This window comes from Mchenga conophoros, linkage group LG3 (genome assembly GCF_057382185.1).
Source record: "Mchenga conophoros isolate Kocher_MC1m ecotype Shallow Benthic linkage group LG3, M_conophoros_male_GT1.1, whole genome shotgun sequence".
Classification (NCBI taxonomy): domain Eukaryota; kingdom Metazoa; phylum Chordata; class Actinopteri; order Cichliformes; family Cichlidae; genus Mchenga; species Mchenga conophoros.
In genome coordinates, this window is record NC_140528.1 from 51,837,232 (window position 1) to 51,865,212 (window position 27,981).

Consider the following 27,981-nt stretch of genomic DNA (forward strand, 5'->3'; position numbering starts at 1 on the left):
TGTAAGCAGGAGTCTACCTCACAGTCACAACTGCATTCAGGGAGATGTGAACATACAGGGAGTCATTTTAAAATTATAATAATTTACATCAACCACTGACACCAGATTAATACACAAGTCTGAAATAAATCTATTTTCACACAGTTTGTCTTTGTGAGGATTTACTTTACCTTTGGAAACAGATCGGACAACAACACAGAGCACAGCAGCAGTCTGCCTGGTTTTAGACCAAGAAGAATAACAAGAGTCATTTATGGACACAAGTTAAGTTGAACAAGTAGAACAATTAGAGACAGAATATGATGATATGAACCTTTTTAATTCATTAAGGTCATCTTGACACAGAGAATTAGAAGAATCTTAAAACTGTCCATCACACACCTGACAGGAGACTTTAAACCTCTTATCAGCTGATTTTACAGCAGTGACAGTGTGTTTACACAACAGATGAGAGTTCCTGTAAACCAGCTGATTTACTCTCAGCAGTTCAGCTTACGTGTAGCCTCTCAGAAACTGTCATGTCTGTGGGTGTTGGCAAACTTTCCCTTTCGGAGCAGCGGCCCGCCTCTGGACGTTTCCCCTCCATCGCGACTCCCATGGATCTCCCCTCCAGTGCTCTCCCTTGTGAAATAAACAAGACAAACCCTGCTGTTCATATCACACAATACCACCAACAAGCTGGCGCTACATTACTAACTCTACTCTCCTCCACTTCACACATCCTGCCCTGTGCCGTTCTATTCAACATTTTCATTTCACTCTTTACAACTTTCACTGTTTTTGTCAAAAATTTTGACAAAATTCTGGCGACTGGTTCATGTAGGCTTCATTAAAGAAGTGAAACTGGCTGATAGACTGAAAAGACCATAAGATGTGGATGAGTGCATCTAATTAAAAACAGACTTCTAAAACGCTCCAACCAGTTCACACTGAATGCATCTGGTGAACATGTCATCACAGTGTTGTCTTCAGTGCAGCAGTACTGCTCCTGCAGATACTTCCTGTCAGATTTCTGACTTATCACTCAGACAGGCATCAAGGTGCACGGTGGCTTTAAACCTGGAAGAGAGGAGCACCAGGGACAGAGCCAAGCAGACGACAGAGAACGGGACACTTTCTCTCTCTCCTGGGACGATGAACGGGATGACGATGCGGTTTCGTCCTGGTAGACCATATTTTGTTGAGAGATACTTAAATCTTTGCCATGCACCATCATATGGCCGCAGAGGTCTAACAGTGATGTTTGGGATCTTGCGTCCTCCAGCTTTCTTCAGTGAGTTCCAGTAGTCTGGCAGGTTCAGGGGTTGATAATTGTGAACAACAATTGCACCGTGGGAAAAAAAAACAGTAGTGAAAGTCTTCGGTGAAAAACTGTGCTATGGCCTCATTTTTCCTGTTGCAATGTCATAGGTTACATCAGGTGTGGTGGCACAGTTCCAGGGAGAGTACAGGACCAGGTCAGTGATGGTGGGCAGAGGCAGCAAACAGCTGGCTGGGATCATGGAGTCTCTGATTGCTCCATGTTTGGGGTCTTGAAATCCTGGTCCATGTTTCCACTTCTTCATAAAAGATAAGACACAGAATTTGATCTCCTCCTCTGTAGGTGTTACCACTGTAAGCAGGAGTCTACCACATGGTCATGACTGCATTCAAGGAGATGTCAACATGCAGGGAGTCATTTTAAAATATAATAATTTATTTCAGTTCTCTGTTTAAGAACAATGTTCCTCAAAGTCCCAGTGGAGATGATCTGAGGACCACACAATTTCTCAACTCCACAAGGTTAGAGGCCTGTTTCCAGGACGATCAGGCACCACTGTGTCGATTGCAGACATCAGCCAAAGGATCCCACTTTACTGACACCAGATGGTTACACAAATCTGAAATAAATCCATTTTCACACAAACAGGTTTTCTTTGTGAGGATTTACTTTACCTTTACAAACAGGTCAAACAACATTACCGAGCACAGCAGCAGTCTGCCTACAAGAATAATTTTTAGACACAAGTTATTTACCCACCATGGTCACAGAACACAGACCATCAAACTTGTACAGCAACATGTGGTATATGTGAACGATTACATGGAGACAGAATATGACATTATGGAACTTTTGAATTCATTAAGATCATCCTGACACAGAGAAGTAGAAGAATCTTAAATCTTCCATCACACACCTGGCAGGAGACTTACAGCAGTGACGGTGTGTTTACACAACAGCTGAGAGTTCCTGTAAACCAGCTGATTTACTGTCAGCTGTTCAGCTCACATGTAGAGCTCTGAGACACAGTGTGCTGGTTCTGCTTCTTCTAATTTTCTAACCACTCTCTTGTGACATTTTGCAGTGATCTGTGGCTAAAAGAGTTCCTGCTGCAGAAACCTCGAAACCTAATAAAACCCCAAAGTGTTGATGAAAGCAACTTAAACACACAGTCATACAGAACTTTTAATACTATACTTTTCCTCTCACACACACTCACACTCTGCTGGTTTGTCTACATCATCTGTGTTTTATTCTGTGTTTAACCTCTTTACCTCTTTTTAATATTATAGTGTAACCGAACCACGGCAGACCTGACGACATGTACATGCTTTGCAGCAGACTTTACACACACGGTTGCTGTACAAACACAGTTGGTAAATGGCCTGTATTTGTATAGCGCTTTACATATCCAGTCATCCACACATTGGTGATGACAAGCTACATTGTAGCCACAGCCACCCTGAGGCGAGGCTGCCGGACACTGGCGCCACCGGGCCCTCTGACCACCACCAGTAGGTAACGGGTGAAGTGTCTTGCCCAAGGACAAAACGACCGAGACTGTCCAAGCCGGGGCTCGAACCGGCAACCTTCCGATTACAAGGCGAACTCCCAACTCTTGAGCCACGATCACCCCAAGTTGGCTGCTGCTCCACAGCTCACAGCCTGACACACACCATCCACAATCACAACAGTTGGCGACGTGTGATTGCAGATGCCTCTCAGGTGTGTCGGCCTCCCCTGCAGCGGCACCGCAGACCACACCCCGCCACATTTTGTCTTCTACTGTTCACTCAGTTGCTTTGCTGCCACTTATCTATGTTTTGATGGATTAGTTTGCTGCACTGTAATGGTTTAAAGTAAAGAATAATGTGTGACTGGTGCACAGTGGCTGTGGCTTAATGCTCAGAGGTAGCTTACAGCAAGTGAAGCAGAGATTAATATGATTTTTAGCTGACGATTCTTAGATCCATTCGCTGATTTTCCCTTTCATACCAACTTTATACCATCTAGTATAAAGACAGTGTACTCTCAGAGAGTGGAAGTATGTCTGGACAACTCATGAAACATCTCTTTACATCTTGTTGAATTCAGTTGTGTAGAGCAACTGAATTCAACAGCAGGTCAGCAGGTCATAGCCTGTACATGATGCATAATCTGTGCAACTTCATTAGCTTTGTTAATCAAATAGTCAGATGGTTGTTGGGATGATATTTCTCCTCTCCTTTCATAAATGATGAATAAATATATTCACTGCTAAAGGAGGTAATAAATGAAGGACTGAAGTTCGTTTCCTAAATACCTAGAGCATTCGTACATGTCACCATACAGACGCTTCCAGGTTTAACATGGCCCTGGATTGTAATCAGTTGGGTTCATTAAAGATGAACTCTCTTCAGTTATTAACTTAAACTGTCTCTACGCGGGGGAGACATTTACCACAAAGACCGCACGAAGACTATGAGAGTGAACACGTTCATGAGTACTGAACTGAGTCTGACTTTGTAAAGTTGTAGAGACACTATGGTGACATGATTATACTGTTTTTACTCCCCTTTCTCTGGAGAATGTGTTCCTGCTCTGTTTCATTCACTGTTTAGTTTTGTTTCACTTGTTGTTTACTTTCACTTTGCTAGCTGATTGTTTACGTTCAGGTAAAGATTGTCATGAAACTATGATAAGTTAGGAGTCACACTGGTCACAGTTACCACTAAAAGTACATACAAGTACCTGCACTAAAGTGTGTTTCTGTAAAATACCAGCAGCTTTGATCTAACAGTAGTGTTTGAACCATCTGACATGAGTTGAAGATCACTGGATAGAAATAAAAACTTTGTGATGAAATAAAAATAACAGCAAAATCATCCATCTGCCTATATATCTATATACACATCTATACACAAACACAAGTTTGTAACTGAGTTTTACGTTATGGTCTAAAGTGCATCAGTAAGTCCTGCAGACTACAGTTTCCCATAAATCATCTGATTTACATCACTGTTTATCTTTTTCTGATGTATTCTTATTGTAAACATTCATATACACCTGTGTGTTACAACTAGTCAGGACACAGGAACACAAACCATTTTCTTCCTCTTTCATCTTTGTTTTATTACTTTCATTCTATTCAACATTTTCATTTTATTCTCAAACAAATATTCACTGTTTTTGTCCTTTGAAACAACTAAGAGATGCATGCTCAATAATCCAGGTAAGCAAATCTCAGAAAGTTGATTCTGTTCATCTGATGGTTAATATGCAAGCTGCTATGACTATTGATGAGAGGCCAGGAGTTATACACAGCAGTGTAAGCTGATGGGATTCTCATCTTAGGGATGTCCACTCCCATTTTTCACATTTATAAAACTGGCTCAGTGTGGTGCTGGTTTCAATCACTATGCAGCTGCAGTGTTTATAAGGAGGAAGAAGTCACTTCAAGGAGGGAAAGTTTCTCACACTGAAAATGCTGCAACCACATGAACAAAGTCAACTTTGTTGGATGAAGAGGAAAATGAAAATATATATTTAAAAAACCATGACTGAGTGTATCTGTAAAGGTACACACATAATGGACATTCAGTTTGTCTATTTCTTATTACCTTTGTGTTTTGTATATAATCTCTAAATGTCACTGAGAAGCAGATGAGTCGATGCTTCTGGTGATAAAGTGCTCATTGATTAAAGTTTAATTTCTGCTTCATTTTCACAGTTCATTCATTTTCATAATGCCTGCTGATTGAAACTCACTTCCGCCTGTGAGCTCCACAAAGAGCAGTGGATTTTATCACATGTGACTCTGCTTCAGTCACATCCCAGCAATGAATTAAAGTCATTATGTTTTAAATGACATTGATATAAAAAGTCAAGAAAGTACAAATAATACAAGAATCCAAAATGTAGTTTGATTTCATCATAAAAAAAATAGATACATTAAGGTGTTTAAATTACACAGAAAGACAGAGTTTACACACTCTGTGTATCTTTGTCTGCTGAGCTGTTTGCAGGTTTACCTCCATGTCAGTATGGAGCTAAACTAGACAATAAAGTGCTGTGTACTCTTTTCTGTCAGGATAAAGTATAAGACAGTCTGTACACTGAAGTCCAGCCTGAGCTCTGAGGAAAGCAGCAACAACACAAACAGCTTAAAGTGCACAAAAATCTGGAGACTGGTTCATGTAATAATTAAATAAATTCCCCTAGGGATCAATAAAGTATTCTGATTCTGATTCATGTAGGCTTCATTAAAGAAGTGAAACTGGCTGATAGACTGAAGGCTACTTTGAACTACTGGAAACATCTGTGATTGTAATTAAACTCAAACATATGTTCAACATGAGTCCTGTGTGGGTTTCTTTTTTCAGAGAAACAATAAAACTGTTTTTGTGATGTTTCTGAAACAGTTTCAAAACATTTAACACAGAAAAGATGATAAGATGTCGATTGAGTGTATTTAACTAAACAGACTCTTAATACGATCCAACCAGTTCACACTGAATGCATCTGGTGAGCATGTCATCACAGTGTTGTCTTCAGTGCAGCAGTACTGCTCCTGCAGATACTTCCTGTCAGATTTCTGTCCTGTAGACTTATCACTCAGACAGGTATCAAGGTGCACGGTGGCTTTAAACCTGGAAGAGAGGAGCACCAGGGACAGAGCCAAGCAGACGACAGAGAACGGGACACTTTCACTCTCTTCCGGGAGGATGAACGGGATGACGATGCGGTTTCTTCCTGGTGGACCATATTTTGTTGAGAGAGACTTAAATCTTTCCCACACTCCTTCATCTTCCTGCAGAGGGCTAACACTGATATTTGGGATCTTCTGTCCTCCGGCTTTCTTCAGTGAGTTCCAGTAGTTTGGCAGATTTGGGGGTTGATGTTCGTCAAAAAGAATTCCACTGTGGGGAACAAACGGCAGTGGAAGATCACGGTAAAAAACTCTGTGCTGTGGCCTCATTTTTCCTGTTGCAATGCCATAGGTCACTTCAGGTGTGGTGGCACAGTTCCAGGGAGAGTACAGGACCAGGTCAGTGATGGTGGGCAGAGGCAGCAAACACTTGGCTGGGATCATGGAGTCTGTGATTGATCCATGTGCCACAAAGATTATGTCAACAGTGTCTCTGTGGTTCTTCTTTTCTTCTTCATCAATTTTACTTTTCAGAAAATCAAACATGTCTGAGAGTTTTCTGAAGGTGCCAGACTCTGAATTTTCTCTCAGCCACTGCAGGACAGTTTCGTCTTTGCAGTTTTCTGTTGCAAGGTTTATTAATCTTTTCCTTTCAGCAGAGCTCCTGGGACTTTCAGGGCGACACGCATCAGCCAGCCTTTTCCTTTTATAAAACAACAAAAAAAATAAATCTTTTTTAGCAAGTACAGAAAGCTTTGACTGGATCAGTGTGATACTAAAGAGAGTGAGGTTATATATGAGCACACATATGCAGATCTGTTGTGATATTTTTAATCATACAAGTTTTCTGCCACCCTGTGACAGACAGCATGTCCAGCCTGTCACTACAGAATTTGACTTTAGCTGAGTTTCACTTCTAATCACTACATTAAACTTCTGCAGTGAACCACAGATAAAAGACCTGCAGAAGTCGTGACTCTACATACTATTAACAGAAGATTTGCTATAATTATAACAAACTCTGTGAGGAAGGATTTCATGTAAAAAATAAAATGGAGGCAGGTATGACCTCAGGTTTATCACTCAGCTCTCTTTCTGCTTTTTCTTTTAAAACTGGATTCATGTTCATTTGATTTCTGTCACAGCTTCAAATCTCCACCACCCCATAATGTTCAAAAAGCCCCATTCAAAAAGTGGATTTAGACACAATTAATTTAAATAGTTTTCTTCATTGTACAGTGACTGAAATATGAAAATCTTTATTATCTTCTAAATAAATTTGTTCGTGAGAGACTCACAGAATTTCCGCTTGTATTTCCAACGCCTCTAAAAAAGCCATGGCTCTCAGAGCCATGATGAGTTCGAGTTCGTCTTTGTCCATATTCAGTCGATAATCAGCTCAGGAACACAAAGCAGCTCCTCCTGTGACCTGAAGAACAACCATAAGTCAAGTGTAGCTGTAGCACAGTGATATTATTCTGTTTTAAAGATCTTCAAAGTGAACAAAGACACGTCCACTCAGATTTACACTGTTTCTATTATTTTGTCCACCTGATTTTTGAGTTTAGCTGAATGACAGAAAACCTCTGTGAACATTTGAATATCAACATCTTGTTAAAATGAAGCCTTCATAACGTCTGCTGATCAATAATCCAACTATGATATAAAGTATGTACAGAGTGGATCACATAGATCACCAATGAAAGCGGCAATAATAATCACCACACATGAAGACGTTAAACTTTCAGTCTGAATCAGACTGTTTGCCTTACCTGCTTTGGAGAGCACAAGTGAGTGTGTGAAGGAGTCTGATCATGCGAGGTGTTCAGCGATCTTTATGTAGCCTGAATCAAGATCACAGGCAAATAAAAACACGGTGAAAGTGAAAGCACAGACACCAGGGTAATCCCCGTTATTTACACAAAGAAAACGAAAGAAAAACATCTTAAAGTAAAATTCACTGCGTCATGTGGATTATGTATATTATCAGTAGTTTTTGTTTTTAACAGACATTCTCACTCTATGGAAGTAAACAAATTAACGTTCCAGCAGCAGCTCTACATGTTTCCACTTCCTCATAAAAGATAAGACACAGAGTTTAATCTCGTCCTCTGTACGTGTCAGCTCTGTAAGCAGGGGTCTACCTCACAGTCACAACTGCATTCAGGGAGATGTGAACATACAGGAAGTCATTTTAAAATTATAATAATTTATTTCAGTTCTCTGTTTAAGAACAGTGTTCCTCTAAATCCCAGTGGAGATGATCTGAGGACCACACGAACTGTCAACTACACAAGCTTGGACATCAACCACTGACACCAGATTAATACATAAATCTGAAATAAATCTATTTTCACACAGTTTGTCTTTGTGAGGATTTACTTTACCTTTGGAAACAGATCGGACAACAACACAGAGCACAGCAGCAGTCTGCCTGGTTTTCCGAATCAGAATCAGAATCAGAATGGGTTTATTGCCAGATGTTGAGGTTTACAACATTAGGAAATTGCTGCGGTGCTTCAGTGCAGACAATAAGAATTAAAGTGCTATGTAGAAAGAAAGATATGTGCATGAGATATACATGAGATATATACATGAGAATAAGAATTATGAGTGCTACGTAGAAAGATATATACATGAGTGCAGGTGGTGATCAGTGCCAGACATGAAATGATGCAGTGACACAGCGTAGGGTCATGTGTTAGTGGCGGGGACAGTCATGTGGTTATTGTTCATGTGTCCCACAGCAGAGGGGAAGAAACTGTTCTTGTGGCGAGAGGTTCTGGTGCGAATGGACCGGAGCCTCCTGCCTGAGGGGAGCAGGTCAAACAGACTGTGTCCAGGGTGAGAAGGGTCAGCTGAGATCCGAGCTGCACGCCGCAGTGTCCTGGAGGTGTACAGGTCCTGCAGAGATGGGAGTCTGCAGCCAATCACCTTCTCAGCAGAGCGCACAACACGCTGCAGTCTCTGTTTGTCCCTGATAGTGGCTCCAGCGTACCACACGGTGATGGAGGAGGTGAGGATGGACTCGATGATTGCAGTGTAGAACTGCATCATCGTCCGTGTTGGCAGGTTGAATTTCTTCAGCTGCCTCAGGAAGTACATCCTCTGCTGGGCTTTCTTGATGACGGAGGTGATGGTGGGCTCCCACTTCAGGTCCTGGGTGATGGTGGTACCCAGGAAGCGGAATGAGTCCACAGAGGTGATGGGGGTGTCAGTCAGGATGATGGGGGGGAGTGGGGCTGTGTGCTTCCTGAAGTCCACAATAATCTCCACTGTCTTCTGGGCATTCAGCACCAGGTTGTTGTGGCTGCACCAAGACACCAGACGTTCAACCTCCCTCCTGTAGGCAGACTCATCCCCGTCCCAGATGAGTCCAATAACGGTGGTGTCATCTGCGAACTTGATTAGCTTGACAGACTGGTGGGTGGAGGTGCAGCAGTTGGTGTACAGGGAGAAGAGCAGAGGAGAAAGAACACAGCCCTGAGGGGAGCCGGTGCTGATGGTCCAGGAGTCCGAGACATTCTTCCCCAGCCTCACGTGCTGCTTCCTGTCCGTCAGGAAGTCAGTGATCCACCGGCAGATGGGATCAGGCACATTCATCTGGGAAAGCTTGCCTCGGAGATGGTCTGGAAGGATGGTGTTGAAGGCAGAGCTGAAGTCCACAAACAGGATCCTGGCGTAGGTTCCTGGGGAGTCCAGATGCTGCAGGATGAAGTGTAGGGCCATGTTGATGGCGTCGTCTACAGACCTGTTGGCTCTATATGCAAACTGCAGGGGGTCCAGGAGGGGGGCCGTGAGGGTCTTGAGATGGGAGAGAACTAGGCGCTCAAATGACTTCATGACCACAGATGTCAGAGCCACGGGTCTGTAGTCATTTAGTCCAGTGATCCTAGGTTTCTTGGGGACAGGGATTATGGTAGAGGACTTGAAGCAGGCAGGCACATGACATGCCTGCAGTGAGGAGTTGAAGATGCCAGAAAACACTGGGGCCAGCTCGTTTGCACAGTGTCTGAGGGTGGCAGGAGACACACCGTCTGGGCCGGGAGCTTTCCGAGCATTCAGACTCCTAAACTGCTTCCTCACATCTGCTTCATGAATATGAAGAGTTGTGGTCGGAGGAGGTGGTGTGAAATCCTCTTTTGTGTGGGGTGAGGGGGCGGGTGTTGCAGGTGAACAGTTTGAAGGTGGTGATGGCTCTATGGAGGGGGGAGAGGTGGGGGAATGAGTGTCCAAAGTGCCTCTATTGTTGGGGTCGTTGGAGGTGTGAAGACTTCCTGATGGCTTGTCAAAACGGCAGTAAAAGTCGTTAAGGGTGTTGGCCAAGAGCAAGTCATCAGTGGAGTGGGGGGTTTTGGCTTGTAGTTGGTGATATTCCTAAAACCTTTCCACACAGAGGCCGAGTCATTCTCTGAGATCTGCTGCTGCATCTTTTCAGAGTGCTGATGTTTAGCAATGTCCACTTCTTTAGTGAACCTGTACTTGGCCTCTCTGTAGCAGTCCCTGTCTCCGCTTCTGAACGCCTTACTCTTTTCCAGCCACAGCTTTTTGAGTTTAGGAGTAAACCAGGGTTTGTCATTGTTATAACTCACCCTGGTGCGTGATGGCACAATGCTGTCCTCACAGAAGTGGATATAGGAGGTGACAGTGTCCGTAAACTCGTCCAAGCTGTTAGAAGCAGCCTTCATTGTGTCCCAGTCTGTGGTCTCCAAACACGTGCGAAGCTCCTCCACAGCCTCGTTGCTCCACAGTTTTTTGGTCCTCACGACAGGTTTGGAGAGCTTCAGCCTCTGTCTGTACGCGGGGATTAGGTGGATCATGACGTGATCAGAAAGTCCGAGTGAAGCGCGCGGCACCGCGCGATAGGCCCCGCTGATCGTGCTGTAGCAGTGGTCTAATGTTCTCTCCTCTCTGGTCGGGCATTTAATATACTGCTTGTATTTCGGAAGCTCATGGCTCAGATTGGCTTTGTTAAAGTCCCCAAGAGCAATGATGAGAGAGTCCGGGTATGTCCGCTCCGTGTGGAGAATCTGCTCTGCGAGTGCGCACTGAGCTGCTTGCGCATCCGCGTCTGGCGGGATGTAAACAGCGGCCAGGATGAATGAAGCAAACTCCCGCGGAGAATAAAACGGTTTGCAGTGAATAAAAAGATATTCCAGAGAGGGAGAGCAGTGCTGAGCAATCACTGTTACATCTGTGCACCAGCCACTATTGATGTAGAAGCAGACACCTCCACCTTTGGTTTTACCGGAGAGAGCGGCCTGCCGGTCCGCGCGCAGCAGATGAAAGCCCTCCAGCTTGAGCGCGCAGTCCGGGATGTCCTCACTGAGCCACGACTCCGTAAAACATAAGACACAGGAGGAGGCAAAGTCTCTGTTCATGCTTCTCATCAGGGCCAGTTCGTCTATCTTATTCCAGAGTGAGCGTACATTAGAAAGGAAGATCCCAGGAAGGGCCGTTCTCAGTCCGCGTTTCCTCAAACGCACGAGTACGCCGGCTCGCTTACCTCTCTTTCGACGTCTCACTTTCCTGATCAGAGTCAGCAGTAAATCTGCCGCAGATGCGACAAATATTGGAAATAAATCCACAGGCGTTGTAGTCCTGCAGTTAAGGAGCTCTTCTCTGGTGTACGAGTATCCAGAGGAGTTCCCAGACACAGAAGAAATGCACAAAAACAAGACAAAAGTAACGCACTGAAGCACCAGGGCATCCATACGCGGCGCCATCTTGGTTATTGGTTATTAGACTGAGAAGAATAACAAGAGTCATTTATGGACACAAGTTAATAGAATTAGAATAGAATAGAATTCAACTTTATTGTCATTGCACATGCACAGGTACAGGGCAACGAAATGCAGTTTGCATCCATCCAGAAGTGCTTTAGTGATATAGATATATTACAATATATATTAGCAATAGTATAGATATGTAAGTATACTACAGAAATGGGTCTATTATGGTATGTTATAATGTACACGGTATGAAGTATGTTGTGAATATTCTATAACTAAGTATGTACAGGCTGTAGTGAGTACAAGCTATGTACAGGATATGAACAGGATATAAATATGAAAAACTATACAGAATATGAAATAAATAACTTTACAGAATCTGAGATATACAGCTATACAGAAATGGGAACTATGCAAGTTGTAAACAGTTGTAGGATTAAAGATTATCGAATGTACAGAATGATTATTTACACAGGGCTATACAGTAGTGCAGTTAAGATAAGTGAGGGTGTAGATAGTTTCTACAGAGGCTATATAAAGTGCTAGTGGTTGTGAGTAGTGGTTCACTCCATGTTATTATTGTGTGTTTGAGGGTACAGTTGTCCATTGTGTGTGTGTGTATCTTCAGTCCATGAGTTTAACGTGGGTCAGATGTCAGGAGGCAGAGTTCAGGAGTCTGACAGCTGTGGGGAAGAAGTTGTTCCGGTACCTGGTGGTCTTAGTCCGGAGGCTCCTGTGGCGCCTCCCAGAGGGCAGGAGGGTGAAGAGTCCATGTGATGGGTGACTGGGGTCTTTGATGATTTTCCCAGCCCTTTTCAGACACCGCTTCCTGTAGATGTCTTTTATGGCAGGAAGTGGTGCTCCGGCGATGCGCTGGGCAGTTTTCACGACCCTCTGCAACGCCTTCCAGTCCGAGGCAGAGCAGTTCCCATACCAGACTGTTATACAGTTGGTCAGGATGCTCTCGATGGTGCAACGATAGAAGTTCACCAGGATGTCTGAGGACAGGTGGTTCTTCCTCAGAGTCCTCAAGAAGAAGAGGCGCTGGTGAGCCTTCTTGACCAGCTTGGAGCAGTTGGTCGTCCAGGTGAGATCCTCGGAGATGTGGACTCCCAGGAACTTGAAGCTGCTCACACGCTCCACAGCCGTCCCCTTAATGTGGATGGGTGGATGTGGGTCAGCATTCCTCCTGTAGTCCACGATGAGCTCCTTGGTCTTCTCGGTGTTAAGCAGCAGGTTGTTTCTGTCGCACCACTCAGCCAGACGATCCACCTCCTCCCTGTAGGCGGCCTCATCGTTGTCACTGATGAGGCCAATCACCGTGGTGTCATCTGCAAACTTAATGATGGTGTTGGAACCATCAGCAGGTCTGCAGTCGTGGGTGAAGAGGGAGTAGAGGAAAGGGCTCATCACACAGCCTTGTGGTACACCGGTGTTCATTGTGATGGTAGATGAGCAGCGGTTATCCAGCCGGACATGTTGGGGGCGGTTGGTCAGGAAGTCCAGTAACCATTTGCAGATGAGGGAACTGATGCCCAGGTCTGTCAGTTTCCTGATGAGTTGTGAGGGGTGGATTGTGTTGAATGCTGAACTGAAGTCTATAAACAGCATTCTGGTGTATGTGTTGTTGTTGTCCAGGTGTGAGAGGACAGAGTGCAGTGCGATGGAGACTGCATCCTCTGTGCTCCTGTTCTGGCGGTATGCGAATTGGTGGGGGTCCAGGGTGGGGGGGAGACAGGATTTGAAGTGTGCTAGGACCAGCTGCTCTAAGCACTTAGTGATGATGGGGGTGAGTGCTACTGGGCGGTAGTCATTGAGGCAAGATGGGTTGGAGTTTTTGGGTATCGGGACGATGGAGGTGGATTTGAAGCAGGCCGGTACCACAGCGTGGGCCAAGGACAGATTGAATATGTCTGTGAGCACTCCTGCAAGCTCCCCAGAACACGCTCTGAGAACACGCCCGGGGATGCCATCTGGACCTGCAGCCTTGTGGACATTGATCCTGCTCAGCACCGCTCCTACATCGGTGGGGGAGAGAGTCAGAGGTTGGTGGTCTGGCGTCATGTCTGCTTTGGTTGTGGTTGTGGGGTTCCCTCGCTCAAAATGAGCATAAAAGTTGTTGAGCTCGTTGAGGAAGGAGACATCAGAGGATGCGGGGGAGGGTTTGGTGTTCCTGTAGTCTGTAATGGTCTGGAGTCCTTGCCACATGCGTCGGGGGTTGGAGTTGGAGAAGTGTTCTTCTACCTTCTTTTTGTAATGGTGTTTGGCTTTTTTGATGCCCTTCTTTAGATTAGCCCTGGCTGTGCTGTAGGCGTGTGCATCTCCTGACCTAAAGGCGGTGTTGCGGGCCTTCAGGAGGAGACGAACATCCCGGTTCATCCAAGGCTTCTGGTTGGGGTACATGGTGATCCGTTTCTGGGTGGTGACACTGTCTGTGGTTTCGGAGATGTAATCCAGTACAGATGAGGCGTACTGGTCCAGGTCTGTGTGGGTGAACATATTCCAGTCTGTGTTTTTAAATCTGTCCTGGAGCACTGCGTCTGTCCCCTCTGGCCACACTTTAATTGTCCTCACAGCAGGTTTCACACGTTGGATGAGTGGTGAATACCTAGGTGTGAGGAACAGGGAGAGATGGTCCGATTGTCCAATGTGGGGGAGGGGTGTGGCTTTGTAGGCTCCAGCTCCAGCCTAAGTTGAACAAGTTGAACAATTGGAGACAGAATATGATGATATGAACCTTTTTAATTCATTAAGGTCATCTTGACACAGAGAATTAGAAGAATCTTAAAACTGTCCATCACACACCTGAAAGGAGACTTTAAACCTCTGATCAGCTGATTTTACAGCTGTGACAGTGTGTTTACACAACAACCACAAGTTCCTGTAAACCAGCTGATTTCCTCTCAGCAGTTCAGCTTACATGTAGCCTCTCAGAAACTGTCATGTCCATGGATGTTAGCAAGTTATTTAACTTTCTCTTTCGGAGCAGCGGCCCGCCTCTGGAAGCTTCCCCTCCAGTGCTCTCCCTTGTGAAATAAACAAGACAAACCCTGCTGTTCATATCACACAATTCCCACAACAAGCTGGCGCTACATCACTAACTCTACTCTCCTCCACTTCACACATCCTGCCCTGTGATGTTCCTTATATTCTGTTGTTTCCTGCCCACAAATAAACCTGTTAGATTCTGTGTATTGTGTCTGCTTTTGGGTTACAGCAAGTGAAGCAGAGATTAATATGATTTTTAACTGATGGCTCTTAGATCCATTCACTGAATTTAACCTTCAGACAAACTTTATACCATCTAAGACAGTGTACTGTCAGTACAATTAACAAAGCTAACTTCATTGGCTTTGTTAATTGAATAATAAGATGTCTGTCGGGATGATATTTCTCCTCTCCTTTCATAAATGATGGTTCAGTATATTCACTGCTAAAGGAGGTTATAAAGACAGCACTCAAGCTCTTTTGCTAAGCACCTAGAGCATTTGTACCTGTTACCATACAGACACTTCCAGGTCACTTCTCTTAGTTAGGAACGTTCCTGAGCAAAACTATTTAATTATTTGAACATGCCCCTGGATTTTAATTGGGTGGGTTTATTAAAGATGAGCTAACTGCAGTGCAGATCGAATGACGCTGTGGTCCCAGTAAAGTGATCATGCAGCAGAAAGTTAAAGGCAAGTCCTTTTCAGTCGTTAACTTAACCGACATTTTACCGCTGATTACTGATTTCTGTAAAATACCAGCAGCTTTGATCTAACAGTAGTATTTGAACCATCAGGCATGAGTTCAGGATCACTGGTCAGAAATGAAAACTTTGTAATAAAATAAAAATAACAACAAAAACATCAATCTGTCTATATATCTGTGTATGCACACACACATGTTTGTAGCTGAGTTTTAACGTCTAATTTTATATGTTGTTAAAACTTGTCATCTTGTAGAACAAACTTTATTTTCTAAAGTGCATCAGTAAACCCTGCAGTCTTTGGAGTTTCCCACAAATCATCTGATTTACATCACTGTTTATCTGTTTCTGATTTATTGTTATCATAGACATTCATCTACACTTATGTGCTACAACCAGTCAGGACACAGGAACACAAACCATTTTCTTCCTCTTTCATCTTTGTTTTATTACTTTCATTCTATTCAACATTTTCATTTTATTCTCAAACAAATATTCACTGTTTTTGTCCTTTGAAACAACTAAGAGATGCATGCTCAATAACCCAGGTAAGCAAATCTCAGAAAGTTGATTCTGTTCATCTGATAGTTAATATGCAAGCTGCTATGACTATTGATGAGAGACCAGGAGTTATACACAGCAGTGTAAGCTGATGGGATTCTCATCTTAGGGATGTCCACTCCCATTTTTCACATTTATAAAACTGGCTCAGTGTGGTGCTGGTTTCAATCACTATACAGCTGCACTGTTTATAAGGATGAAGAAGTCACTTCAAGGAGGGAAATTTTTCACACTGAAAATGCTGCATCAGGTGAAGAGAGTCAACTTTGTTGTATAAAGAGGAAAATGAATATATATATTAAAAAAACCATGACTGAGTGTATCTGTAAAGGTACACACATAATGGACATTCAGTTTGTCTATTTCTTATTACCTTTGTGTTTTGTATATAATCTCTAAATGTCACTGAGAAGCAGATGAGTCGATGCTTCTGGTGATAAAGTGCTCATTGATTGAAGTTTAATTTCTGCTTCATTTTCACAGTTCATTCATTTTCATAATGCCTGCTGATTGAAACTCACTTCCACCTGTGAGCTCCATAAAGAGCAGTGGATTTTATCACATGTGACTCTGCTTCAGTCACATCCCAGCAATGAATTAAAGTCATTATGGTTTAAACTACATTGATATAAAAAGTCAAGAAAGAACACATGATACAAGAATCCAAAATGTAGTTTGTTTTCATCATAAAAAAATAGATACATTCAGGTGTTTAAATTACACAGAGAGGCAGAGTTTACACACTGTGTGTCTTTGTCTGCTCAGCTGTTTGCAGGTTTACCTCCATGTCAGTGTGGAGCTAAACTAGACAATAAAGTGCTGTGTACTCTTTTCTGTCAGCATAAAGTATAAGACAGTCTGTACACTGAAGTCCAGCCTGAGCTCTGAGGAAAAGCGGCAGCTACACAAACAGCTTAAAGTGCACAAAAATCTGGAGACTGATTCATATAATAATTAAATAAATTCCCCTAGGGATCAATAAAGTATTCTGATTCTGATTCATGTAGGCTTCATTAAAGAAGTGAAACTGGCTGATAGACTGAAGGCTACTTTGAACTACTGGAAACATCTGTGATTGTAATTAAACTCAAACATATGTTCAACATGAGTCCTGTGTGGGTTTCTTTTTACATCTGAGCTCCACAGATAAAAACAATAAAATGGTTTCATGTTTCTGGACCAGTTTTTAAGAAACTGACACAGAAAAGACCATAAGATGTGGATGAGTGCATCTAATTAAAAAGACTCTTAAAATAATCCCACCAGTTCACACTGAATGCATCTGGTGAGCAGGTCATCACAGTGTTGTCTTCAGTGCAGCAGTACTGCTCCTGCAGATACTTCCTGTCAGATTTCTGTCCTGTAGACGCATCACTGAGACAGGCATTAAAGTGAACGGTGGCTTTAAACCTGGAAGAGAGGAGCACCAAGGACAGAGCCAAGGCAACGACAGAGAACGGGACACTTTCTCTCTCTCCTGGGAGGATGAACGGGATGACGATGCGGTTTCGTCCTGGTGGACCATATTTTGATGAGAGAGACTTAAATCTTTCCCACACACCGTCATGTGGCTGCAGAGGTCTAACGATGATGTTTGGGATCATGCGTCCTTCAGCTTTCTTCAGTGAGTTCCAGCAGTTTGGCAGGTTCAGGGGTTGATGTTTGTCAAAAAGAATTCTACTGTGGAGAAAAAACGGTAGTGAACGGTAAAAAACTCTGTGCTGTGGCCTCATTTTCCCTGTTGCAATGCCATAGGTTACATCAGGTGTGGTGGCACAGTTCCAGGGAGAGTACAGGACCAGGTCAGTGATGGTGGGCAGAGGCAGCAAACACTTGGCTGGGATCGTGGAGTCTGTGATTGATCCATGTGCCACAAAGATTATGTCAACAGTGTCGCTGTGGTTCTTCTTTTCTTCCTCATCAATTTTACTTTTCAGAAAATCAAACATGTCTGAGAGTTTTCTGAAGGTGCCAGACTCTGAATTTTCTCTCAGCCACTGCAGGACAGTTTTGTCTTTGCAGTTTTCTGTTGCAAGTTTTATTAATCTTTTCCTTTCAGCAGAGCTCCTGGGACTTTCAGGGCGACATGCAGCATTCCTATTTGCCCTTTTATTAGAAAAGAACAAAGAACGAAGATTAGCAAGTGCAGACAGCTTTGACTGGATCAGTGTGATACTAAAGAACACTGAACCTTTAAGTGTCTGAGTGAGGTCATAAATGGTCCCAAGTATTTAGTTCTTTTGTGATATTTTTAATCATAAAAATGTTTCCTACCAAGCTGTGACAGACATGTCCAGCCTGTCACTATAGACTTTGATGTTAGTGTCCATGTTAAATGCTGATTCTGCATTTTCACAGTTACACTCTCAATCACCCTGTGATGTTAGCTCCACTTAAAAAGTGGATTCATACATTTAATTTTAAAAAAATATTTGGGGGGGTTTGCGCAGTGACTGAAACATGAAACACGTTTATTTTTTAAATCAATTTGTTCTTCAGAGACTCACAGAATTTCTGCTTGTTTTTCCATCGCCTCTAAAAAAGCCTCCATGAGTCTGAGAGCCAGGAAGAGTTCGAGTTCGTCTTTGTCCATATTCAGTTGATAATCAGCTCAGGAACACAAAGCAGCTCCTCCTCCTGCGACCTGAAGAACAACCATAAGTCAAGTGTAGCTGTAGCACAGTGATATTATTCTGTTTTAAAGATCTTCAAAGTGAACAAAGACACGCCCACTCAGATTTACACTGTTTCTATTATTTTGTCCACCTGATTTTTGAGTTTAGCTGAATGACAGAAAACCTCTGTGAACAATTGAATGTCACCAGCTTGTTAAACTGAAGCCTTCATAAAGTCTGCTGATCAATAATCAAACTATGATATAAAGTATGTACAGAGTGGATCACATAGATCACCAATGAAAGCAGCAACAACAATCACCACACATGAAGACGTTAAACTTTCAGTCTGAATCAGACTGTTCATGATTATCTGAAGAATTAAAGGTGAAGTGCAGTAAAATATTCAGTGTAACTATTTCTGAAGTAACTGAATGAAGCAGACTAGAAATCTGTCACTGAAGTAAAAATCTACTTTACCTTACCTGCTTTGGAGGGCACAGGTGAGTGTGTGAAGAAAATATAAGTATGTGCTGTCTTCATCTATGAGCTTAATGGAGTCTGAATCATCGGTCATGATCACAGGCAAATAAAAACATGGTAAAAGTGAAACCACAGATACCAGGGTAATCCCGGGGATTTACACAAAGAAAACGAAAGAAAAAAAAACTTAAAGTAAAATTTACTGCTTAATCAGAGTTCTCAATATTATTAATAGCTTTTGTTTTTAGCAGGCATTCTCACTCTCTGAAAGTAAGTAATTAAAGTTTCAGCTAATTTAGCAAATAACAAAAGCCTAAGTGTTGATGAAAATAGCTTAAAGTTCACACATATTTATGCAGAACTTTAATTACTACACTTTTCCTCTCACACACAATCACACTCAGCTGGTTTGTCTACAACATATGTTTTGCTTTCACTTTCTTTTGCATTCTTTGTTTAACCTTTATCATATTTATCTAATATTATAGTTTTGTCTTCCTTTGTACAATGACTTGCTTTGCTGCCAGCAGACTTATCCATGTTTGTGACTGTTGTTTTCTGATATTTCTAAAGTGAAGTTTATTTATATAGATAAAAAGGGTTAAAAAAGCTTAAAAATGTCGGTGAGCAGTAAATAAAAAAGGGTTAAACACACAGTATTGCTCTCGAACAGCTCCTCTTATTGGAGTGGGGAATAACAACTACCCTCCCTCTTCTTCCTGCCCTTAAACACAGATTGTTAGCACAGGCACCATACTGAGGACAGGTGGAAGAGAAAACATGGAAATGAGATTTTTTTGTAGTGGATCAAAAAGTAAACACCTTGCAGCTCCGTTTAACTGCAGAAAATCAAAGGTGAAAGAATAGAGGCAGAAAATAGGTTTTAGTTTATTAATGTCACAAGTTTTGAGTTGAAAGTTCACCAAGAACCTCTTGTTCCTGATCTTTATTGGTCCTATACTATATCTCCGGTATGTGTCCATCCCTACTGTATACAAGGTTCTAGTGTCTTTTACCAACCAATGAAACCAGTTGAAAATTGAGGACCTTCAAAGTGCAGGAAAGTCTGGGGTGCAGTGAGGCTGGACTGACTTGCTGACAAGAGGCATGATGATGGTGAGTGTGATTTCTCTTCTGAGTAGTTGACTGTGAAGAATCTGTGGAAACTAACCACAGATCTGCAATCAGGACAGCAGGACCAGGTGAAGAAAAACCCTGGAGCGCTCCAACTGATCCAGCAAATGGTTGCATCTGCTGGATTCATTATCTGGTTGTATGTAGCGGAGTGTGTTGAAATGAGGACCCAAATGCTCTGATGTCAAGAGGCAGAATTTACTACACCAGAAATATTCTCACCATTCACTGACAGAACCATGTGGACAATGTATTACCTCTGGAGTTACAGTCACAAATGCCATTTAAAACTTTACAGTGCAAAACAGAAGCCTTGCCTTAATCATCTGGGGTGTGTGTCACACAAACATGTATTGTGGTCACAAGAACCAGTTTACTGGATTTATTTTGAAACAACTGGAAACCTTGAGATTTAATACAAAAACAAAAAGGAACATCCAGATTGTTATATCTGGATGTTATATCTGGATATGACTGCTCTTGGCAAAGGCAGATGTGTGCGAAGGATGAATGGGAGAAAATAACACCTGAAATGCTTCATCGCTCTGTATCCTCAGTTCCAAAGTGAGGATACAGAGACTTTACAAACTTTACAAAGTGATAGAGACTTCATCCGCCCAATGTTATGGGGTGTACTGAAGTGCATGAATGAATGTATATTAACAACTGAAATTAAGTTAACCAGATGAAGCATGAAATGTCTTATTCTTGTTTTCTTACTGTCTGCAATGACATACATTTAAGAATCATGCTGAAGAATCAACACCTATTGTTCTTTGTGTTTTCCAAACCATCCCAACTTTTTCTGCTTTGGGGTTGTATATGTAATCATATGACACATACTTGACTACAGACCAGTTTTGATTGAAACATCTGGCACAACTTGGCCCATGTTTTAAGATTCTCTGCATTCATTTGTGTGAACAGATGGCTGAAAAAAAATTCAAATATTGAGGTACGACAGATGTATATTAACAAATGAAATGACATTTTGGTTATCTTTTATGCATAACAGAAAACCTTAAAATAATGTGGTTCAAACCTCAAAACATCAGGAATGTAAAATGTTCAACAGATATGGTTCCCTCATACAAACTGTTTCTCTTATCGATTTTTTGGTCTTCCAGTCATTCTGATAGAAGTTAATCTTGGCTTCATCTTTTCAAGACTTTATTATCAGTGCTGTGCAGGCTATCCTTCTTGTTCCTGAGCGTAGCCAGTGGTTTGCATCTGGTTGTAAACTCTTGAGAGGAGATATGTCTGTGAAGGTTCTCAGTCATCAAGACCTCGTAGTCTAAGGAGTTTGGGAAGAAAAGCGTCTGGACTTCTTTAAGTTGCTTGAAGACGTTTCACCTCTCATTTGAGAAGCTTCTTCAGCTCTACGGTCAAATGGTGGAGAGTCCCAGGCTAAGTCCACACTAACGTGTTTTTGCTTTGCTGACTTAAAATGCAGCGTTCACACTAGCCCGGATAGATTTGAATATGGCGTTTTCATTTGAAAATGCTCAGCGTCCACACTATCGTTTTCAGTCATTTTCACAGAGTTGTGCGCCCACATTGAAACGGCCAAAAGCGCTTACATTACAGTACTGTGCATGCGTGACACACAAAAAGATTCGGCCTGCCTCATTTCTGTCTGCCACTTATTTACCTTTCGGCTCTTTGAAACGTTGCGGCAAAATGTCGAGGAAAAGCAAGAGTTTTTTAAATGGACTAACAATGAGAAGGAGTTGTTGCTGCAAGTAACACAAAAGTACGAAGTAGCAAAAGCGAGTGAGAGTTAAAGAATTTGAAGAAAAGCTATCTGGAGCATGTACAGACTGATATTAATCTTTAATAGGGCTGTCAAAACTGAGAGCAAACAAAACAACTGCTGCATAATGCCCTCCGCTATCTTAGTTTAATTGGTCACATGACTGCATCACATGATTAACATGCGTCATCGTTTTAGAAAGTCTCGGTTTTCGCTGTCCACACTGCAACGCAAACACACCGTCTTCAAATGTATGCGTTTTGAAAACTATATGTTTTTCCTTGGAGAAAACGTTGTCTCAGTGTGGACAGGAAGCCAAAACGGAGAGAAAACAATGCGTTTTTAAACGAAAACGCATTAGTGTGGATGTAGCCTAGAGCAGCTCTCAGGCTGCTGGTTTATTTGTTGTTCTTGGATATTTAAAAGTAGAGTGGGAGGAGGAGCCTTCACCACCTCTTCTGTGGAATCAGCTCCCAGTTTGGATTTGGGACATGCTCTCTATTTCTAGGATTAGGCTTAAAACGTTTTCTTTTTGGTAAAGTAGTTACGGTCAGATAAACTGACCCTGAATCCTTCCTTAGTTATGATGAAATAGGCCTAGATATCTGGGGGATTCCCACAATGTGGTGCATTAACTCACCACATTTAATTTTTAGTTATTATTCATCTGTGGCTCTCTTCCACAGCATGTTTTTGTCCTGTTTTCCTCCCATCACCTCCAACTGATCACAGCAGATTGCCGCCCCTCCATGAACCTGATCTTTCTGTTAACTTCTGTTTTTCGCTCTTAAGAGTTTGTGTAATTGTTGTGGTTTCTCTATATTATTGTAGGATCTCCACCTTACGATATTAAACATGTCGTTATAATTTGGTGAAATATAAATCTTACTGAATTTAATAGATAGGCAGATCAATACTTTATTGTTCCCACAAGGGAAATTGCTGTATTACAGACCATGATGAAGAATAAAAATAGTATTAATTTATCATCTACAATAAACAACAAGTGAGAAACAGCTTTAAAATAAAATAAAACATTGTATTAATATTCACCCAGAAACACCACATATCTGACATAACTGAATAAAATATTGACAGGAGTTACTCTGCTTGACATTTACTTTCAAATATATTTGCTTGCCGACCCTTAGACACTGCCCTGTAAATGTTTTATTTGAAGGGCTCGAGTGTTTTTGTTTTACAGCTGAAAACAGCGATAATCCTACTTTAATAACCACATTATTTCAACATGAATTAAAAAACAGATTAAGCATAGATAACTAGTTCTTTTAAACTTTCTTATCAGTCACACACTTCTGAATTGTGTGTCATCAGCCTCTTTCATGTCGCCTCTCCTTCAAAGACACCACAACTGAGCTGCAGCAGACTCTGGACACTTGCAGTCCAAAGACAAAGGAAATCAAATATGGCAGTCAACAAAAATAGTATCGAATGTTAACACACATCTTATAAGCTTTCAGTAAGTTGCAGGAATAAAATAATCATATCCTATAATCATGTGTATATGCTTTGTATTTTTAAATACAGAGATAAAGTAACTAAGTGTATAAAGAACAACAAAGTCCTTTAGGAGGGATGGTTTTATAACAAAGGTGACAGGCTCTGGTATTCAAAGCACACAAACAGACGGACAGTAAGGAGATTTGAGCATTAAGGAGCAACTCGCATCACTGATATTACGTAACTGTTAAAACAACACTGAAATGTGTTGACGATTCATTTGAATTAAAATGGGAGTGTTTTTCTGTACTGTACCTGAAAATATCTTGTTTATCTCAGACTCACACACACAGTTACTGGAACAACACTGATAGAAAACGAGTCCAACAGGTTAAAGACATGCAGAAAATATTTTTTTGGACTTGTGACCAAAGCAGTCATAATAAAACCTGCAGATTAGAAACTGAAAGTTCTGACTTTAATTGTTTAAAGTAAAACTAAAAGCTGCTGTAAAGCCAATTGTATTCAAAGTCTGCATTCAATATTTATTTTCATACATTTCAAACTTTTCTCTCCTCTAGTTATTTAATGTAGAAAAATATGATGCTAACATTCATAACAGCATGACATGCAGCTCCTGTTAAGAATGTCAATATTTTGTTTTCTCTCAATGACAAGAATAAATATTTTACTTGCTTTATTCACTCCTGTCATTTTCATTGTTAAAAAAAGGGGGAAGAGCAAAAAACGCTAACCTGTAATACTCAACAATTATTGGGCGATTGAGAGAAAGCCCTTCTTTAATAAACACCACTGAAGAGTTGCTGTGGATTACAACTGCTAGTAAATATGAACTTCTGTTTTTTAAATGTATATTCAGTAATAAAGATTTGGATTCACTCGTCTGCCAGAGCCAGTTATTAATAATGACTAATGATTAAATGCAGAGAGGTGTTTGAGAGAGATGAGTGTAGAAAAAGAAGAAGATTAGGCTACTGGAATAAGTGGCATAACTAAGGGAAGGTTCAGTGTCAGCTGATCCTAACTACGAGCTTCATCAAAAAGCAAAGTTTTAATCCTTATCCTAAAAGTAAAGTGGGTGTCTGACTCATACCTAATGGGCTCAAATTAACATGTATCTTAAAAAGAAATAAGAACTATAAGGAATACTGAAATGTGTTTAATTTTGGACTACTAACTTGTTTTAATGAATAGCTGAAGCAGTTTTACTTCTTGGTGCCTGCGGTGGAGGTGTGCTCCCTGGCCTGCTGCAGAGGAGGGGGGATAAGTTAGATCACACTGCTATCTTCTTGGCTTTTTCAGTGACAGAGCAGAAAGACGAGTGGGTGGCAGCAGTCTTGGAGTGACTGTTTCCAGCGTGCAAAGCACCAAAACAACAGAATCGGCTGCCATAGACAAACTGAGCAAACTGACAGCGGTGTGTGTGCGAGGGGTCCTTTCTTCTGTGCCTCTGCACTGATTTAAAATTCTGTTAGCAGGAAGTTTATGTTGAGCTCGGTGTGTTTGATTTGTTTTTTTTAAATGACATCAGAAACAGCAGTATGCGACATTACGTGATGGCAGAGCTTCAGTTCATCCTTTGTCATTTTTTTTTTTTTTTTTTTTTTTTAATAAATAGGACAGGGGGAATGAATGAGAGAGAGAGGGGGAGAGAAAGAAAGAAAACCCAAGGGGAGAAGAGACGGTGAGAAGGGGGGGGAAGAGAGACAAAAAAAAAAAAAAAACTCCTGGGTCACCTGTATGGAGTGTTTGATTTGACTTCATATGTGAAAAAAACAATTACACACAAGTGAACAAACATTAAAATGACCACAGCTTTACTCAGTCCCTAAGGACCCGAAAGCGCTTTACACTACATTCAGTCATCCACCCATTCACACACACATTCACACACTGGTGATGGCAGCTACATTGTAGCCACAGCTGCCCTGGGGCGCACTGACAGAGGCGAGGCTCCCAGACACTGGCGCCACCGGGCCCTCTGACCACCACCAGTAACATTGTAATAACATTGTAAAAATAACAGTGTTACTAAAAATAACATTGAGCAGAGTGCGACCAACTGTTCGGGTAACAAAAAAAAAAAACTCTGTAACTCTCCGTGTGGTCAACAACAGACACACATTATGCCCGTGTCGTGGACTAAACCAATCAGAGATAGTCAGGGGCGGGACCTCTCTGATTGGCTGTGGTCCAATTGAAAGTGCAGTTGGAAGAGGGAGGTCAGTAGCTAGAATAAAGCGATATCAATTCATTAAATCCTAAATCGACTTTTAAATATAACTGTGTTTTGCCAGAAACGCCAGATTCTCAGATTAAAGCTCATAAAACCATTTCAACAACAACCAAACAGCAAATGAGAGCAGGTACACGAATTCCACACAAAGACGTAAACACAGAACGGACCGACGCATTAGAATCAACTTTGTCTTTCTCGGCTTTCTCACCCGACGGCCCGTAGACGGACACGCTGTCGGAGCTCTGTGTTCACGTCTTTTTGCGCTGATTCTGAGCTTCAGGTTTTGTCTCTCTCCAACTAAAATTCACAGAGCCAGCAGCAAAAGAAGCAGCAAACTGCGCTTCACATTTGGTCAATGTCGTCATGAATTCCCTTTGAGTTTTGCTGTTTTGCTTCCACCACGATAAAAATCACACTTCATGCACAGCTAGCTCTCTCTCTCTCTCTCTCTGTACTTCAAGAACAGTTTCCCGTCTCAAATCTGTTTTCTGCACTATTCATTCGCTTATTACCCACCAGTCTACCGTTGATTACAGCGCTGTCGGCCGCTGTCTTTTTCTTTTTTTTTATTTACTTAAATGACCTCGGAAAAGAAAGCCTAATTTCTGCTGTTTAATACTGAAGAAAAACTTTTTAAAATTATGCAAAATTACAGAATATTTTTAAGGTTATCTGCTATAAAAAGCCAGGCCAGAAAAATCTCCTTCTTGTTTTTCTGTGTTTTATTCTCAGTTACTTTGACACAAAGGCATCTGCTGTGATGTTCACAATTCTGATGAAGTCTCACATACATCAGTACTGATAAATGATCAGAATTATAATATTTCTGACTGTCTGAGACTAAATTGAATCAAATCAGGACTTTGAGAACCTGAATCGAATGGATTATAGAAATCAGTGATGATACGCAGCCCTAGTGAGCAGCCTTGGCCTAACAGAAGTGGATGTAGCTGTGGGTAATAAGAAAAGATGAAAAGAACTATTGATAACTTTTTTGTTAAGTTAAGGCCTGATCCATCTGAAGTTCATAGCCAGCTCTGACATGGTGCCATCTGTCTTTGAACGCTGAAAAAGCACAGTGTATCCAGAAAACACATTATATGCTGCAATAAATGCACTGCCCAAGTGTCCACTCTCCCCACTGCCTTTCAGCAACAGACAGCAACAAACAGGTCGTCAGAGGAGGCCAAGATGATGATTAAGTTTAACATTTTCTACAATATTGACAAAGCACTTTAAGCATAAGATTGTTAGTTAATAATTTAGAAATGAATATTGTCTGTATGGACTGCAACTCCCCCCCCCAAAAAAGTGCACATGTAAAACTGCGGTGTTAAGTGATGCGGTTGAAACATTTGAGTCCGCCTAACTTTTGTGCCGGTGCAACGATGGCAAAAAGTTAGTCTAGAGCCCTGTCAGTAAATGTATTTTTATCATTTTGTTCATTTGTGCTTTCAGACCTCCAACAGCAGGATCTCTCTGAAAAGGACGGTGTTCTCACAGACCAGCAGGTCTGTAACCAGGAGAGGAACTCCAGTCTGGACCAGGAGGACCCAGAGCCTCCACAAATTAAAGAGGAACAGGAGGAACTGTGCAGCAGTCAGGAGGGAGAGCAGCTTGGACTGAAGCAGAAGGCTGATACTTTCATGGTGACTCGATCTTATGAGGAAAGTGACCACAGTGAGCAGCTTCTTTCTCACAGCTCTCCTGAAGGAGAGAGCCGAGATCATGAAGAAAATGGGCACGTGGAGTCAGGATCTACTAGAAATACAGAGCTGAAGAAGAGACATCACAGAAAGAGAGGTCATAGACGGAGACTAGACAACACTGCTGTGTCAGAGAGTCAAAGTAAACCTGTCTCAAGGAAAAAGTCTCTAGAATGTGACATCTGTGGAAAAACCTTTCGGCATAAATTTGTGCTGACTATACATCTGAGAGTTCACACAGGCGAGAAACCGTACACTTGTAACACCTGTGGAAAAAGATTTTCTCACTCATCAGCATTAAAAAGACACAAGAGAATTCACACTGGTGAGAAGCCATATTCCTGTAGCACCTGTGGAAAAAAATTTATTCAGAAATCAATTTTGGACTGTCATGAAAGAAGTCACACAGGTGAGAAACCATATCCTTGTAGCACGTGTGGAAAAAGATTTTCTGATTTATCAGCAATTAAAAAACACAGGAGAATGCACACAGGTGAGAAACCATATTCATGTGGGATCTGTGGAAAAAGATGTAGTCAGAAAGCAGCATTGGAATCTCATGTAAGAACTCACACAGGCGAGAAGCCGTATTCTTGTAGCACCTGTGGGAAAAGATTCACTCGAAAATCACTTTTGAACTGTCATACAAGAACTCACAAAGATGAGAAGCTGCATTCTCGTAGCACCTGTGAGTCAT

The 27,981-nt window shown here is 41.8% G+C and overlaps 3 protein-coding genes and 1 pseudogene across 3 annotated transcripts in view; 1 reads left to right on the top strand and 3 right to left on the bottom strand.

Annotated features, from left to right (window-relative positions):
- LOC146579369 (uncharacterized) overlaps positions 1-27,981 on the top strand; it is a 128,122-nt gene that overhangs the window by 77,193 nt on the left and 22,948 nt on the right. Inside the window, exon 4 of the mRNA XM_085267948.1 lies at positions 27,037-27,972. Coding sequence (XP_085124074.1) covers positions 27,037-27,972 — 936 coding nt within the window. The remainder of the gene's footprint in view (positions 1-27,036; positions 27,973-27,981) is intronic.
- On the bottom strand, positions 507-1,565 carry LOC146579376 (uncharacterized; annotated as a pseudogene).
- Positions 4,361-7,743, bottom strand: LOC146579377 (uncharacterized). Its single transcript, XM_085269327.1, has 3 exons — positions 7,661-7,743; positions 7,187-7,317; positions 4,361-6,591 (listed from the first exon to the last, which is right to left on the bottom strand). Exons 2-3 carry the CDS (start codon positions 7,267-7,269, stop codon positions 5,712-5,714), a joined length of 963 nt encoding a protein of 320 aa, XP_085125453.1. The 5' UTR covers positions 7,270-7,317; positions 7,661-7,743; the 3' UTR covers positions 4,361-5,711.
- On the bottom strand, positions 15,761-18,513 carry LOC146579378 (uncharacterized). Its single transcript, XM_085269329.1, has 2 exons — positions 18,380-18,513; positions 15,761-17,978 (listed from the first exon to the last, which is right to left on the bottom strand). The coding sequence occupies exons 1-2, from the start codon at positions 18,463-18,465 to the stop codon at positions 17,105-17,107; spliced, it is 960 nt and encodes a 319-aa protein (XP_085125455.1). The 5' UTR covers positions 18,466-18,513; the 3' UTR covers positions 15,761-17,104.